The 15,846-nt window shown below is 45.2% G+C and overlaps 1 protein-coding gene across 1 annotated transcript; it reads left to right on the top strand.

Annotated features, from left to right (window-relative positions):
- Positions 1-2,743: 2,743 nt before the first annotated feature.
- LOC311628862 (GTPase IMAP family member 5-like) lies at positions 2,744-14,208 on the top strand (the record flags this gene model as incomplete). The annotated part of the gene is given in 3 exon segments (XM_084896444.1): positions 2,744-2,852; positions 13,476-13,658; positions 13,661-14,208. Coding segments are annotated over 3 exon segments (840 nt in total).
- Between the last annotated feature and the right edge of the window lie 1,638 nt (positions 14,209-15,846).

Below are 15,846 nucleotides of genomic sequence, written 5' to 3'. Positions count from 1 at the left end.
CCCGAACTGCCCTCCCTTGTAGGCCTAGTTTCTCCCAAACTACCTTCTCCTGCTGGCCATCTTGTGGCAGCCAATTTGTGTCGACATAGGGGCAACCATCTTTGACCACATGGGGCAGCCATCTGGTGTGATGGAGTGATGGTCAATTTGCATATTACTCTTTTATTAGATAAAATAGAGGCCTGGTACACAGGTGGGAGCCAGCTGGTTTGCCCTGAAGAGTGTTCAGGATCAGGGTGAGGGGTTCCCTTAGGTCATGGGTTGGTCTGAATGAGGAACATGTAATGGTTTGCAGGTTGGACTTGTGCCCTGACATCCCAAGTGGAGGCCCTGGGACCTAGAATTTGTTTTTCTTCTATAATTGAAATTTTTTAGCCTTGAGCGGAGGCCAGGGCCAGCCAGGAAACTTGGCTTCCTCCATAGTCAGAAAAACTCAAGCCTACTGTTTGTTCTATGATCACAGTCATCTTGGTTGGGTTAATTTTCATACTCACTCCTGTTTGGCTTGTGGATGTGGCTTATGGGCATAGGGGAAGTATGGTCAATTTGCATGTTTCTCTTTTATTTGTGTAGATGAACAAGGGGGAAAACTAGGTGAAGTTAGTGGTAGTTGCATTCTTCACTAGAAATAAGAAACTGTCAAAAATGTGTGAAAATCAGACCCCAGCCAATTAGTCACATTAAGTAAAACCCCTCACTATATATAGGAAGAGTTAACTCAGAGAGTGTGAATGAGTTAGACTTGGTCACATCCTGGTTAAAGACCTAACCTGGTCAGGCCCTCTATCAGCATAGTCCTGTTATAGCTTCCCTCCCTCCACTCAGTAACTGGCTATTTTCCTCAAATTTCTCAGGGCTCTCTGAGGAAATAGACCTACAGAGATGGCTAGAGTAAGCCCTGACTGACAGTTTTCATCCTCTCTCTAGTCTCCCATTTTAAAAAATATATATATTTTATTGATTCTTTACAGAGAAGAGGAGAGAGGGATAGAGAGCTAGAAATGTTGATGAGAGATAAACATCAGCCAGCTGCCTCTTGCACACCCCCTACTTGGGATGTGCCCGCAACCAAGGTACATGCCCTTGACCAGAATCAAACTTGGACCTTTCAGTCCACAGACCAATGCTCTACCACTGAGCCAAACTGGTTTCGGCTAGTCTCCCATTTTTAATACTGAAAACACCTTCATTTCCTTTGAGAACCAGGAGACTTTGCAGGTGATTCCTGGCACCAGGACCTCCTTGGTGGCACTGTCCCTGAGAAAGAGGCTCTCAAGAGGACATTTTATGGGAAATATTAAGATTTATCATCAAGGCTGGATGTGAAAACAGGCCTCAGAAACCTAATATGCTCTTCTCCTTTGAGGTTATAGCCCCTGAGGGGACAAGTGATAGTGACACTGAGAGCTGTGTTTCCCAGTGGAAACTGCCCGTCCCACTGCCTCATTAGTGAATGTTCCTGTCTCTTTAAGTTGTCACTCTTGGGCTCCCCCTTCCCTGGGCTTTCTGCCTCTGAGTTCTGAGAGTCAGGACACTTCCCAATGTGCTGCAAGGAAGAGCCTGCTGCACTCACAACCAGAGGACAGAAGTAGGTCAGGGCCTTTTGGGCCAGCCTCAGAGCCTGTCACTGATTCTACAGGAAAAGTAAATGCCAGGAGGGGAAGATAGCAGGCCAGTAACTAGAAACTTTGAGGACCTGAAAGAATGCAGAGCCTGCAAGAATCTCACTGAGTGAGCACCTCTATTCTAGTAGATACCAGGAAGGGGCAAGTGATCTAGAAAGAGTAACTCCACACTCTCAGGTGTGTAAGGATGCCTGACTTTCACACACAGAATCTTCAGAGCAGTGGCAAGCATCTCCTCCAGCCTAGATGCACATTCTCTTGCTTGGGCTAAGCCCTCTCCTAACCTACTCCCTAACAAGGAAGGAAGGGGTCTGCTCACTCTCCTGCAAGAATCAAAACATGCTTTAGAAGGCAGAAATGACTCCACATGTGCAAATTCAGCAAGGCAAAGAGATTTCTGAGGACATATAACTGAGTCTAAACTCATAACACGTTAAAGTGAAAATCCTGTGTGTATCTGTGATGAAGTGCCTAAAACACTCCACTCTCCTTCAAGGGTCCAAAAAGCAACTTGCCAGAGACTGCAAAGGTCATGACCATGGTCTTCCAACATGTGCCCTTAAACACCTGCTCCCCAACACAAGCTTCCCAGAACTGTTTGTGTGGCTGTGCCCTCTGAACTTCCTCCCCTGCTTTGTATGATGAGGGGCTGGACTAGGAATTCTAATTCAGATATTGAGATCAAGCACTGAGTGCATCACTATCATTGGCCGTGGTGTAGGGGTGCTTATATTCGGAGAGTACAGGTATGTGAACCAAAATCTTTGAGAAACACATTTGACAGAATACCGTAGATAATTCACAGAAAAAGGAGGTCCAGAAGCCCTGGACTAGGTGAATAGACTCAGTCCCTTGGAGGTTTAACATATAAGATCTCACATGGTTTCCATTCCTCTATGACAGAATGTGTATGTAAACCCACATTTCAGCTCTCTGGACCTGTCTAAGAACTCTCTAAATCCCAGTTTATGCACAGTACTGTCAGTTCCCTGAACCTTCTTATCTCCACCTTTGGCCAGGATTCCTTGCATTAGCAAAATTCCCAGCCTTTGCATCTTTGGCTTTTTCTCCATTTCTGCTCTGGTGTCAGTCATGGGAGTGTATTTATTTCCATGGAGATGAACATTATGAAGGTCTTGGTGACGGTAGAGTTCCTGCAGAAATATGAGCACCTTTGGATTGAGGACCAGGCCAGCCCATCATCTAAGTCCTTTTGCCAGAGACAAGGTATTCAGCCTGCCTCTCCCTTGGCTTCTCCTTGTGCGGTGCTAACTGGAGAGAACAATCACCTGTGGTAACCAGGGGGACAGCGTGAAGAACTGGAAATAGAAATGGCAGGTGAAGCACAGACAGGACTCAGACAGAGTGTGGGAGAGGCTGGAACAGTCACAGGCCTGACGGCACAAGGCAGCTAGCAAAGGCCTGACAACTGCTTTCTGGGGAACATGTGAATGAGGGCCTTCCTTGTCCTGAGGCTGGAGAGGCAGATGGAGGACAGACTGCACTGTGCACAGGGACTTGGTGAGCATATGATGTTCGATTGTGTTAAATGATGACTGATTTGGTGGAGACAATTTACTTGGAGAAGCCTCAGCTTTGGACCAGTATGTCAGGAATGGGAGGGGAGTGTCCCAGTCTCTTCAGGACACTGAACATATTTAGAAACATTGAGACAGGACAGTGAATTGACTCCCAGGGCAGAGTCAGAGGCTGCAGATCACCTGGGACATAGGATTCTTCTCCAATTTCCAAAACCAAAATTCCAGTTCTCTTCTTGTTTGTCTCCAAGACCAACCACCCTAAGTGTTTCCCTTGGCCCTGCCAAATGTTCTAGTTCTCATGGTTTTTCAAAATATCTCCTGGCTGCTGAATCTCCTGGGAAAACTTAGTATCTACAACTTTGGTCACTAACATCGAATTGCCTGGAAAATTTAATATCTAAATTTTTCTTACTACCATAGTGTTATAATCCCCTGTCTGCCCTTTGCATTTGAAATCCCTGAAAATACAAAGTCAACAAATCCCCTCACAGTATCATTCCAAATCCAGCCCATGCCCTTCCAATGTTCTTTCATCTATTCTGACATCTAGAAGCATGGCTGTATCTGTGTGGTGTCAATAGCTTTTTGTATTTGACCCAATGCATTATAGCTAGTTAAACCTATTTAATGAGTGAATGAAAGAAATTGTGTTTGGGACTCTTTCTGGTAAGAATGGGAGGGCAGAAGAGATGAAGAAAGTGCTTGTGATAAGAATATGTGCATACTTGCACCTGGTGTGAGCTCTGTGAGGGGAATGGGCAAACTCTCATTTTTTTATTAGACACATTTGGACTAATACGAATACCCCAAATGTGTCTGGAGTGAAACAGTAAGAGCCCTAAATGTGCATTTAACTAGGTCAGTGCCCCTGCCGAACTGGGAGATATGAACTTGATTAGTTTATGATTCCAATTCCCAAATATAAAGTGAGAATAATAAACATACTCTGATCCCCTTGAAAGAGGATGAAGAAGGTATCAGATCACACACTGGATGGAGTGTGACTCACCTGCTAGAATGTTAAAGAACCAGAATGGAGGGTTAAAAGGATGTCTTTAAGAGGGAGGGGAGTGTGGAGGAGAGAGGGGGGAAGAGAAGAAAGAAGGAAGGAGATGACCTCATTGAATCCTGTCAACAACCCCAAAATAAACAACTCAATACCCTTAGTCCCATTTTTTAAATAAAATTTCATGTTTAGATTAAGCAACTTCCAAGGTGACACAACTAGCCAATGGCGGGTCTGTGAGTCAAACCCAATGTGTCTGGTTCTCCAGACAACTCTTCATACCTGGGCTACTGACCCCTCCTGCCCATCTTCCCTGGACTTGAATCAAGGAGAAGTATGGTAGATGCCAGTGTAGCCTCAAATAGGGATACATATGCAGGGTATAGAGCACCAGGGAAAATGGAGGTGAGGTCATGTCTGGAATGATGAAGGGGACTCCCCTAGAGAATTTCCATCCAGTTGTTGAGCATCTGCAGGTGAACATGATGTAGCTAGAGTGACAGGGATAGATAGTGAAGATCCTCCTCAGATCAGTAAGGCTTTGGTTGGTAAAGCAGTGTTGAGACACTGTAGATCTTCTTCCAAGGGCTTCCTGGTCCAGGAAACCAGGATACTTTACTTTAAGCTTTGGAAGCTTATAGATGATTGTCCTCCAGGTTCCAAAGACACCATGCAGGCCATGCTGAGGCTCATTCAGGTGGGGATGACAGAGGCTGGGGAAAGCGCCACCTGGAGCAGCATCCTGGGCCACAGACGCTTCACCTCCAGACTCACAGCCACTTCAATGACCAGAATCTGCAAGGTGGGGAGTCACAGGTGGTAAAGGTGGTACGTGGAAGTCATAGAGTGCAGACACTGGCATTCCACAGCCCCCAAAGAGCAGCTGAAATGGGTGGCAGAGAGGCTGGCGGGCTGCACTGGGGATAATGAGTTTGAGGGCTCCTGTGGTGACTGTGGTCCTGTGTTGCTAGCTGGAGGCCAGAGAATATAGTTGAGATCAGTCCTGAGCAACAGAGTGTAGAGTGTATCCAAGTAAGACTTGGACCCATAACTGACAATCACATCCTTCCTTGGTGTCTGTGTCTCCGGGGCCCATAGGCTTTCCTTGTGTTCCAAAGCTACCCATGGGACCTGGCCTCCCTGAGCTCTTCTTACTGGACCCCAACAAGTGTTGCTCTTGCCTATTTCCCACAGACCTCAGGCTGCTGTCCCAGATCCTGGAATCATTCCTGGTCGCCCCAGGGGACCAAGGGCCAGAATCAACACAAAGCCTCCTTACATGCCTGTTTGTTTCAATTGATCTGAATTGCATTAACAAATGCCCTGGACATTCACGTTGCATTAATGGAAATCAATAGTTATAGATGTTCCTTCATCTGCCTTATATGCCCATTGAACAAAGACACTGCTCTGTCATTCCTAACTCCTTTTGCAAAAACCATGGACGCAAGTGCAGACACACAGTACACACCTCCTCCCCCACCACATGTACACATTGAAGTAAGTGCCCATAAAAAGATAAGACACTGAACTGCCCATCTGTCTCAGGAAGGGATGCCTCCCCTCTGATCTCCAATCAAGCCCCTTTGCACCTTGAATGCAGGGACTTTTACAAGTCCAAGAAAACTTTACCCAGAGACTTGAGTCTCTAGGAGCCACCAAGACTTTGGATTATCTGGCCACCCACACATCTCTGTCCCTAATGTGTCCACCTTCATACACAAACTCAAGCCCAACTCCAATACTGCTGGGTAATTTCAAGACACTTCACAGTATTCTTCACACGGTGCCTTCACAGACATAGATTCCCAGGTCACTGATACCAGTACACCACTAAAGAAACATGTAAAAATGGAAAATAATCTGCAACAGTTGAGTGAATCATGAAGCAAAAGACCCACAAGCCCTGGAAACCATTAGGAACAAGAATGGAACCACCAGTGCCAAATGCTGAGACTTGATATTTCCTCTGCTGCCAAAGGGCATTGTGGTTGAATGGATCTGCACAGATCCCAGCAGAGGCACTGATAGGAATCTTGATTTTAGTATTGTCCATTTGTCAATATCCTTTTGCAAAAAAAAAATTACCACTGTCACTTTGCTGAGGAAGAAGATGGTCACTGATGAAAATAAATAAGAAAAAAAAAAAGAATAGCAAATGTCTGGTGTGATGAAATACTTGATTGTTGCTCTTTGGTTGGGAGAAACGGAGCTCGGAGAGTCCCAAAAAGAACATTGATTAAGCTGATAGAAATCTAGGAAGGGGCACCGGGATTTTCAGGGGACATGCACACCCCACAATGGCTGTAATTCAGACAACAAGGGAAGAGAGTATTTTTGCTGTCTACACATCAATTAAAAGGCAGGAATTGGCAGAGTAGATTAAAACTCATGACTCAACCATATGGTAGAAACAGGCTGAAAATTAAAGGATGGAAAAGATCAGCAATGCAAGTATCACTCATGTAAAAGGAAGAAGGAATGGCTGTATTGATAGCAAATAAATTAGACCTCAGAACAAAGAAAATTACCAGAATCAGAGAGGAACATTAGATAATGATATATAGGTGACTCCACCAAGAAGACAGAGCAATCCTAAATGTGTTTTCCCAAACAACAGAGATGTGAAAAATGTGAAGCAAAAACTGACAACTGAAAGGAAAAACAGACAAATCCACAATTAGAGTTAGAAACTTCACCACACCCTCAACAATTGACAGAACAGCTACATAGAACCAAGATTAGAAGAACTCCATAACACCCTCAATGAATGGATTTATTGAGGTTTGTAGAGGACATATTTGCTGAGGACATATTTTTTTCTGGTGCATATGGAACATATACCAAGACAGGCCATATCCTGAACCAGAAAAAAATCTTACAACATTTAAGAGAATTTGAATTATATGGGATATGTTATGGGACCACAATGGAATTGGGCTAGAACTCCATAATGGAAAGGTAACAGAAATATCATCTGTACTGCTTTATCAGCAGTGTCATGAATCCCTAAATGGTCCTCAGGATCTATAAAAAGACCTTGATGATGGTCCTACAAGGTCAAATTCTACCTCAGAATATGGAATTTTCTGAGTTTGGAAGACACACACCATACTATCACAAAGGGTGGAATGTAAAGGGTAAATGGTCATTTCCCCCTGTTTTTGCTACCCATTGATGAAGCAAATCTCCTTTGTTGAAAAGAGTGGATAATGTTCCCCATCCGACATCCATCTCCTGTTCGCAACACTCACTCACCTTCTTTACACTAGAGGACAGATGACCTTGCTCAGAAGGGACAACGGCCTCTGTTCACCCTTGGACAACCCTTGCCCATCGGTTATGGCATGCTAGCTCTGTGAGTTAGATCATCCCGGTGTAATTTAGCCTCTTCATAGAGGTTCTGAGAGTCGCAGCTTGGTCAGGGAAGACATGTTTCCAACTGAGTTGATAATCATCCTCACAGAACATTGTCATAAGCACCTCTGTGTACAGTCTCCTCCTCAGTCCACTAAACAGGAGAGACTACTTTCTATTTCTGACAAAGGAGAAAACCGGGGCCTAGAAAGAGTAGGTAGCACACACCAAGCCACACACTGCCCAGAGATAAGGAAGCAAATCTAAGTCTTAGAGTTCCTCTGACCCTGAGGAACCCTTTCAAATAAGACTGGGGGAAATGTGGCAATGAAATCACAAGTCAGAGTTGGGTGGGGAGATTTCTGAACTAGAAAACCCAGTTTCTCTTCCCTTGTCTGTGCTCAATTTAACAAAAAAGGAAGATAATTCCAATATTGAGAGAGGAATGTTGAAATCTCCAACTATAAATGTGCATTTGAATATTTCTCCATTTGTTTTTATCAGCATTTACTTCTTGAATTTTGAAACTCGCTGGTGTTTTGTTTTGTTTTGGATTTTTTTGAAGCTCAGTTACCTATGAGGTACATGAAAATTCAGTATTATTATGTTACTAGAGGCCAGGTGCATGAAATTCATGCATGGAGAGGTATCCCACAGTCCAGCCTGCACACTATCTAATCTGGGACCCCTCAAGGAATGTCTGACTGCCCCTTTAGGCCCCATCTAAATGGGCAGTCAGACATCCCTCTCATAATCTGGGAAGTCTGGCTCCTAAGCATTTGCCCGCCTACTGAAATGATCACCGCTTAACTGCTCCCCTGATGGCCTGATGTCCCCCAACTGCCCTCCCCACTGGGATCAGGTCTAAATGGACAGTCGGATATCCCTCTCACAATCCAGGACTGCTGGCTCCCAACTGCTCCCCAGCCTGCCTTCCTAATTTCCCCTAACCACTTCTGCATGCCAGCCTGATCACCCCCTAACCACTCCCTTGCCAGTCTGATTGATGCCCAACTGTTCCCCTGCCAGCCTGTTTGCCCCTAATTTCCCTTCCCTGCAGGTATTGTCCCTCCCAACAGCGCTCCCCTACAAGCCTGGATCCCCCTAATTGCCCTTCCATGCAAGCATGGTCAACCCCAACTTCACTCCTCTGTGGCCTGGTCAGCCCTAACTGCTCTCCCCTCCAGTCTTGATTGCCCCAACTGTCCTCCCTTTCAGGCTTGGTCCCTCTCAACTGCCCTCCCCTGCTGGCCATCTTGTGGTGGCCATCTTGTGTCCACATGGGGGCAGGATATTTGACCACATGAGGGCAGCCATCTTGTATGTTAGAGTGATGGTCAATTTGCATATTATTCTTTTATTAAATAGATAGGATTAGGTAGGATAGAGGCCTGGTGCACGTGTGGGGGCTGGCTGATTTGCCCTGAAGGGTGTCCCAGATCAGGGTGGGGGTGCCCTTGTGGATTGGGCAGCCTGGGCAAGGAGCCTGGGGTCATTTGCAGGATGGCCACGCCTCCCTGAGACCCAAGAGGAGGCCCTGGTATCTGGGATTTATTTATCTTTTATAGGTTAATCTTTATAACCTTAAGCAGAGGCCAAGGCAGGCCAGGGCTGGAGAAGCTTGGCTTCCTACATCACCAGGTGCAACCCTAGCCTTTTGCTCTTTCCAGCTCCATGGCTGCCACCATTTTTATTGGGATTTATTTATCTCCTATAACTGAAATTTTGTAGCCAGGAGTGGAGGCCTGGGCCAGCAAGGGTGTACAGAAAGCTTGGCTTCCTCCATCACTGGAGAAAACTAAGCCTCCCTCCTTCTCTCTTTGTACCTGCAGCCATGTTGGTTAATTTGCATATTTTCTCCTGAATGGCTGGTGGGGGGTGGCTTGTGGTAAAATGGAGTGATGGTTAATTTGTATATTACTCTTTCATTAGAAAAGGATCGAAGAAGCAACCTATTTATCATTATGGAATGCTGTTCCTTATCTAGGGTGTTAAAATGGTATCATTCTGAAGCCTGCTCTACCTGATATTAATACAGCCCCTACAGGTTTCATGTGCCTAATCTGTGCATGGTGTATCCCTTTCAGTATATAATTTTTAATTCTTTTCCTTTAACCTGTTTCTGTTCTAATATTTAAAGTGAAATTTCTTTTAGACAACATTCAGCTTGGTCTTGCTTTTTCAAAATCCAATCTGACTATCCAATTAGAGCATTAGGATAATTTACATCTAATATGATTATTGATAAGGTTGTGTTTAAATCCATTCTCTTGTTATTTATGTTTGTCCCATCTATTCTTTTGTGTTGTTGTTGTTTTTTGCCTTTTTCTGCTTTTTTTGTGCATTTTTAATATTCTGTCTTATTTCCACTCTTGTGTTATTCTATATTTCATTTGATTTTCTTATTGGTTGTTCCACAGTTTGCAATATGCACCCATAACTTATCATATTCTACTTTCAGTGAATGTTATATTGCATCATATATGCTGTAAGGTCTCTTCCCACCTTCTGCATTACTTTTATACATTACTAGAAGCCCGGTGCATGAAATTCACATACAATGGGATGGAGGGGGACCCCTCAGTCCAGCCTGCACCCTCTATAATCCAGGACCTCTCAGGAAATATCTGACTGCCAGTTTGTGCCCACACTTTTAACAGATGACAGTTCCATTGTTGTTTCTTTCTTTTTATGCTTAAACCCATTAGAATTAGTAGGTATCTAAAGTGTGTGTACATTTAGGGGGGACACCCTGTATATCTCTATTCAGCAGTGAAAGGAATCAACTGTGGATTTGGAGCCCCCAGGTGGGGAAGCTCACTCACTCCCCACATGCCTCCCCACTCCACTTTCCACCTTCACATGCAGAGAGAAAAATCATATTTTCTCGCATTAACTTGAAAAAGCAAATCCTGTCACCTGCTATTTGGCAGGAGTGCACTAGGGTCCAAGTGAGCAAGGCTTAGTATGGGCAGCCTTCGCTCGGGGGTGCCGGCACCCAAAGTGCACATTTTTCAGTCACCCTGACTATCCCACCATTTCACTCCAGGCCTCCTCTGGGTTCCTGATGTTGAATGCTGACTGAAGGCACTTCAGTGAGGGCTGCCCGGGCCCACCAGGTGTGACTGTCCCTATCTGTTCCTGCCTCAGCACCTGCATTAGCCCCACAGAGGTGATCTCGTGGCTGCACTCTGCCCTCTCACTGTCATCTTACAGGCACTGACCCTCAGCACCCAGAACAGCCAGACAATCTCCAAAGAATGTGAGTGTGCTGGGGGGACATGCACACATCCTGTGGGGGACATAGGCATGCTGGGGTTGATGGAGGTGCTGCAGAGGGGTGGGGGAAAGGGGCAGAAGGCAGTGGGAACTTGCTAACACCATGATCTGGGACCTTTGCAGACACACGTGGGTAACAGCATGCTGGGGGATGTTCGCATGCCAGGGAGGAGAGGAGAGGATGCATGCACTGAAGGCCTGCAGCTGTGCAGATCCGTAAACCCTGTGGCACAGCCAGGAGGACTTCAAACTAGCCCACCACAGTGGCTGTCCCTGAGATCACACCTTCTGGGCCAGAATGTGGGACTTGCACAGCCACTCCTCTCTGCTGATGGCCTGTAGGAGCTACTTCAGCTCCTCAAGCAGGCTCCACATGGTGCACTCACAGCTGCCACCACCGCCATGTGGGGAGTACAGGCCGCACTCCACTGGCCCACCTCCCCCACCCAGCAGCTTTCTGTGCCTGCTGCCCACATGCCTGGAGCAGCCTGGGCAGGGAGGGATGCCTACAAGCTCTGCCCACTGGCCCAAAGAGGGCCGCCAACCTGTTGGTCTACAATTGCCGTTTTAACCAAATGAGTGACACAATAGTATGCCTCATTTGAATGAGACATTTATGCTAATTCATGCCAATGGTTGTGCTAAGATCTAATGGGATACAGAATGGTGATCACTGAGACCACAGAGCCAGCCAGGAAAAACATTTGATTAAACACCCAGCAGGAAGTGAGTTTTTCTTGAATTTGTCCTCAGTGTTGATTCTTTCTCTTTGGATATGGCACCCCCTTCTCTTGACCAGCTGCTCAGGGTGCTAATCACAAACTTCTAGAACAGAGAAAGAAATTGCCTTGCTGTAAATGGCATTGGCTTGTTTGAAGTAATGAAAGTTTCCGGTGCCCAACATTCTTTGTCATATGGGTATCCAGTGACCAAGAAGAAACATATAGGGCACCTTTCCAGGGGAAGGTTGGATATGTAACATGATTCTTTCAAGGACTGACATGAGGGGAAGTACTTTTTCCAAAAAGTTGGCCTACTTTGATTTCAAAATATAAAATAAAATAATTTTCCCCTCCTCATTCCATAAAGAATACTTTTTTACAGTTGGACAGACCTAAGCAATGGATTGGTTTTTAAACACTTCCCGCTTTACTGTAAAGTGAGACAGAGGAAAGGGACCAAGCATTGTGTTCACAATCCATTGTATTAGCTTCACCAGGTTCACTTAAAATTATGCATAGACTTTTGAAAGGGCATACTGTGAGTTAGGAAATTAGCAATGGAAATGGTTTCTCAATGGAGAATTATTCTTAGGAGTCTGAACTGGAGGTTACTTCTGGCCTTATCATTTCCATGTGGACACTTACTTTTTATCCTTTTCCTGTTTTTATCCCAGAAGAGTATGGAAGAACTATCAAAGAGCAGATATGTAGCTAATGCAGAAGGAAAGAAAGCCTCCAAGTACTCAAAAGACATCGTTTCCTCACCTCAAACACAGTGACAGAAACCAGTGGTTTTAAACTAAAGGGAAAAAAACAAAAAGTCAGTGCTCATTTTTTCTTTAACTTCCCCACCACCTTCCCCTCAACCTCCACCTGACCCCACCAGTGCAATGCTCCCTGTGCACAGGATGTGTGGGAAATGTGGAAATGAAACTTCAAGTCAGAAGTTTCAGGGTTTTGAACTGAATTTTGAATACATTTTATCTTTCCTTGTCCATTTTGAGCAGAAAATGAAAATGTCTCCCAGAAAGATTTACTAATCATGCATACTTCAAAACACCCCAGGACACTGCAGGAAAGGAAGAACTAACACAGAGTAGAAGAAATAAAATAATAGATTTTAGGACACTGCAATGAACTTGGAATTCATTTGGGCTCATAGAACTCGAGGACACCCTGGGTTCTCACCCTTCTCGGTCCCTTGAAGGTTTTACCTATTGGCTCAGTGTCTCTCTCTCCAATACCACTTTTGTTAACTTCCTGTAATTTAATCAGCCAAGTAGGAGATCTTCCCATCACATGTACTACTAATGGTCTTAAATTCCATCCTTTTCAGTCACTCATCCTGAGTCATCTCTCAGATTTTTCCTTTGACATTAACTATAACCTTGTCTCAATTTCAAGTAGAGAACTCCCCACCCAAAGAACAGTGACCCAGGGGCCCTCAGCTGGTCCTTGGTGGAAGATCACAGCTGACACTTCCTTTTCTCCCAAGGTTTAGGTAAATATGTTGAGCACTTCTATAAAAGTGTTCCTGTGAATTTGTGGGTGAAAAAGAGGTGGTAATACTTTTCCATGTATGACTTCTTATCCTCTGCCTCCTTCTAACTTCACATTTAAATGAAACTGGGCTAAGCACCATCCCTGGAGAAAAGCAGGGACCACTTTATTTTCAGAAAAACTATCTTCCTTGTCTAGATGAAGGACTTGGAGCAACCTCCTCAGTGTAGTAATTCTTACTGTTGGCTAAGGGTCCAAAGTAGACGTCCTAAGTAGACATCCTATGACCCAAGAACATCCTAAATTTGGAAACCTTTGTGTGTATTTAGTTATGACAGTTTCCTGGGAGGAAGGTCCACAGCTTTAATGAGATACCATGAGGGCACATGACTGAAAAATTGGAAGCAACACTAGTTTAATAAGATACACAATTTTTCTTTTTAAGGAAGTGTGGAAGATAACCAGTTTCCATCATCTTCCTCACTGAGGCTAATCCTGGTGGGCAAATCTGGCTGCAGAAAAAGTGCCACTGGGAACAGCATCCTCTGTCAACCTGTGTTTGAGTCCAGGCTGGGGGCCCAGACCATGACCAGGAGCTGCCAGGTGGCCACAGGCATGTGGAATGGCAGGAAATCTTGGTGGTTGAGATGCCCTCCATCTTTGAGGCCAAGATCCAGGACCAAAAAATGTACAAGGACATTGGAGAGTGCTATCTGCTCTCAGTCCCAGGGCCCCATGTGCTGCTGCTGGTGACACAGCGGGGACGCTTCACTGCCCAGGACACTGTGGCAGTGTGGAGGGTGAAGGAGGTCTTTGGGGAAGGAGCCATGAGACATGTGGTGGTCCTTTTCACCCACAAGGAGGACATTTGGGATGCATGCTTGGATGAGTATGTAGTCAACACAGACAACCACAGCCTGCAGATCCTGGTCCAGAAGTGTAGGAATAGGTACTGTGGCCTCAACAATCGGGCCACCAGGAAGGACCAGAGGGAGCAGCTGGAGGAGCTAGTGGCTGTGGTCGAGAACTTGGATAGGGATAACCAGGGTAACTTCTACAGAAACGACCACTTCTGCAATGTACAGATCCCCCAGGAGGCAGGAACAGTACCCCAAAAGAGCACAGGTGCTACCTGGCCAAAGTTCAAGCATACATTGAAGAGCAAAAGTGAGACATGAAAGATACCCGGAGTCATTTGGCATCCAAGGTGGTCCACAGAATCAAAAATTGTATGTTGTCTGATATAAGCATGCTACATCAACTTCTTTTAATTTTAATTTTCATGAAATATATTTTCCATCTCTGTACTTTCAGTCTTTGTGTATTCTTCATTCTGTGGGGAGTGTCTTGTATACAGCATATATAACAGTCTTATTTTCTCATCTATTCAGCTATCCTATGCCCTTTGATTGGAGGAGCATTTAATCCATTTACATTTAAATTGATTATTGTTAAGTATGTATTATTGACATTTTAAAAAGTTATACTTATGTTGCTTCTTAAAAATTGTTACTCATAGAGGGCTGCCTGAGAAGGCACATGGACATTCTTTAAATTGTTAGCTGAGCCCCGAGGTGTCAGCAGGGGCAGGTCTAGGTATGTAAATCCAGTAATGCTGGAGCCTAGTTAAGAATGCATATAAGCTCCTTTGACCCTATAAATAAACCTGCGTGGCTTGGGGGGTGGCCTTTTGCTGCCTCCATGTCTCTTTCTTCTTTCTCTAATTTCTTAATCCCCAGCTCCTCCAGTCAGGAATCTGTCATTTACCGTGATGGACACGGAAAACAGAGAAACAGCCCACCACAGATACTTCTTTTTAGAGAAATTTCTTAAAAATTTATTATAATATGGTTTGGTGGTAATGAACTCCTTAAGCTTTTTCTTGCTTGAGAAGCCTTTTATCTCTCCTTCGATTATAAATGATAACTTTCCTAAGTGGCATAATATTGCTTTAGGTACTTACTTTTCATGACTTTGCATATTTCATGCCAATCTCTTCAGGCCTTGAAAGTTTCTATTGTGAAATTAACTGGTAGTGTTATGGGAACTTCCTTATAAGTAACTGTCTTTCTGTTTCTATTTTTAAGATTCACTCTTCATTTCTAGGATTTGTCATTTAAATGATAATGCACTTGGTTGTGGGCCTTTTTGGGAGGGAAGGGAAAGCACCAGGCGGCAGCTGGAGAGAAAGTGCTGGGTAGCAGTGGCAGTGGGAGGAAAAGCTTGGGGGGGTGAGTGGGAGGGGTAGTGTGGAAGCCAGAGGCAAAGTGTGGGGAGGGGGGCAGGAGAGGTAGCTGTGGTGGGAAGAAAGCCCGCTGGAAGCCCTGTTCTTGTAGGAATATTCCTGCAATGGGCCTCTAGTCCTATCTAAAAAAATAGCAATATTCAAATTGACCATCACTCCAACACACAAGATGACTGTCCCCATGTGGTCAAATATCCTGCCCTCATGTGGACACAAGATGGCCACCACAAGATGGCCAGCAGGGGAGGGCAGTTGGGAGGCACCAGGCCTGCAGAGGAGGGCAGTTAAGGGTGACCAGGTGAGCAGACGAGGGAAGTTGGGGGCAAACAGGCTGGCAGGGGAGGAGTTAGGCATCAATCAGGCTGGCATGGGAGAGGTTAGGGGGTGATTAGGCTGGCAGGCAGAAGCGGTTAGGGGCAATCAGGAAGGCAGGAAGGCAGGCAGGAAAGCCGTTGGGAGCCAGCAGTCCAGGATTGTGAGAGGGATGTCTGTCTGCAACTTGGGCCCTATAGCACACTGGGATCGGGCCTAAACAGGCAGTCAGACATCCCTCGAGAGGTTCCATATTGGA

The sequence above is a fragment of the Pipistrellus hanaki genome, assembly GCF_964339955.1.
Source record: "Pipistrellus hanaki genome assembly, chromosome: 10".
NCBI lineage: Eukaryota > Metazoa > Chordata > Mammalia > Chiroptera > Vespertilionidae > Pipistrellus > Pipistrellus hanaki.
This window is presented reverse-complemented; position numbering and strand designations above follow the sequence as displayed.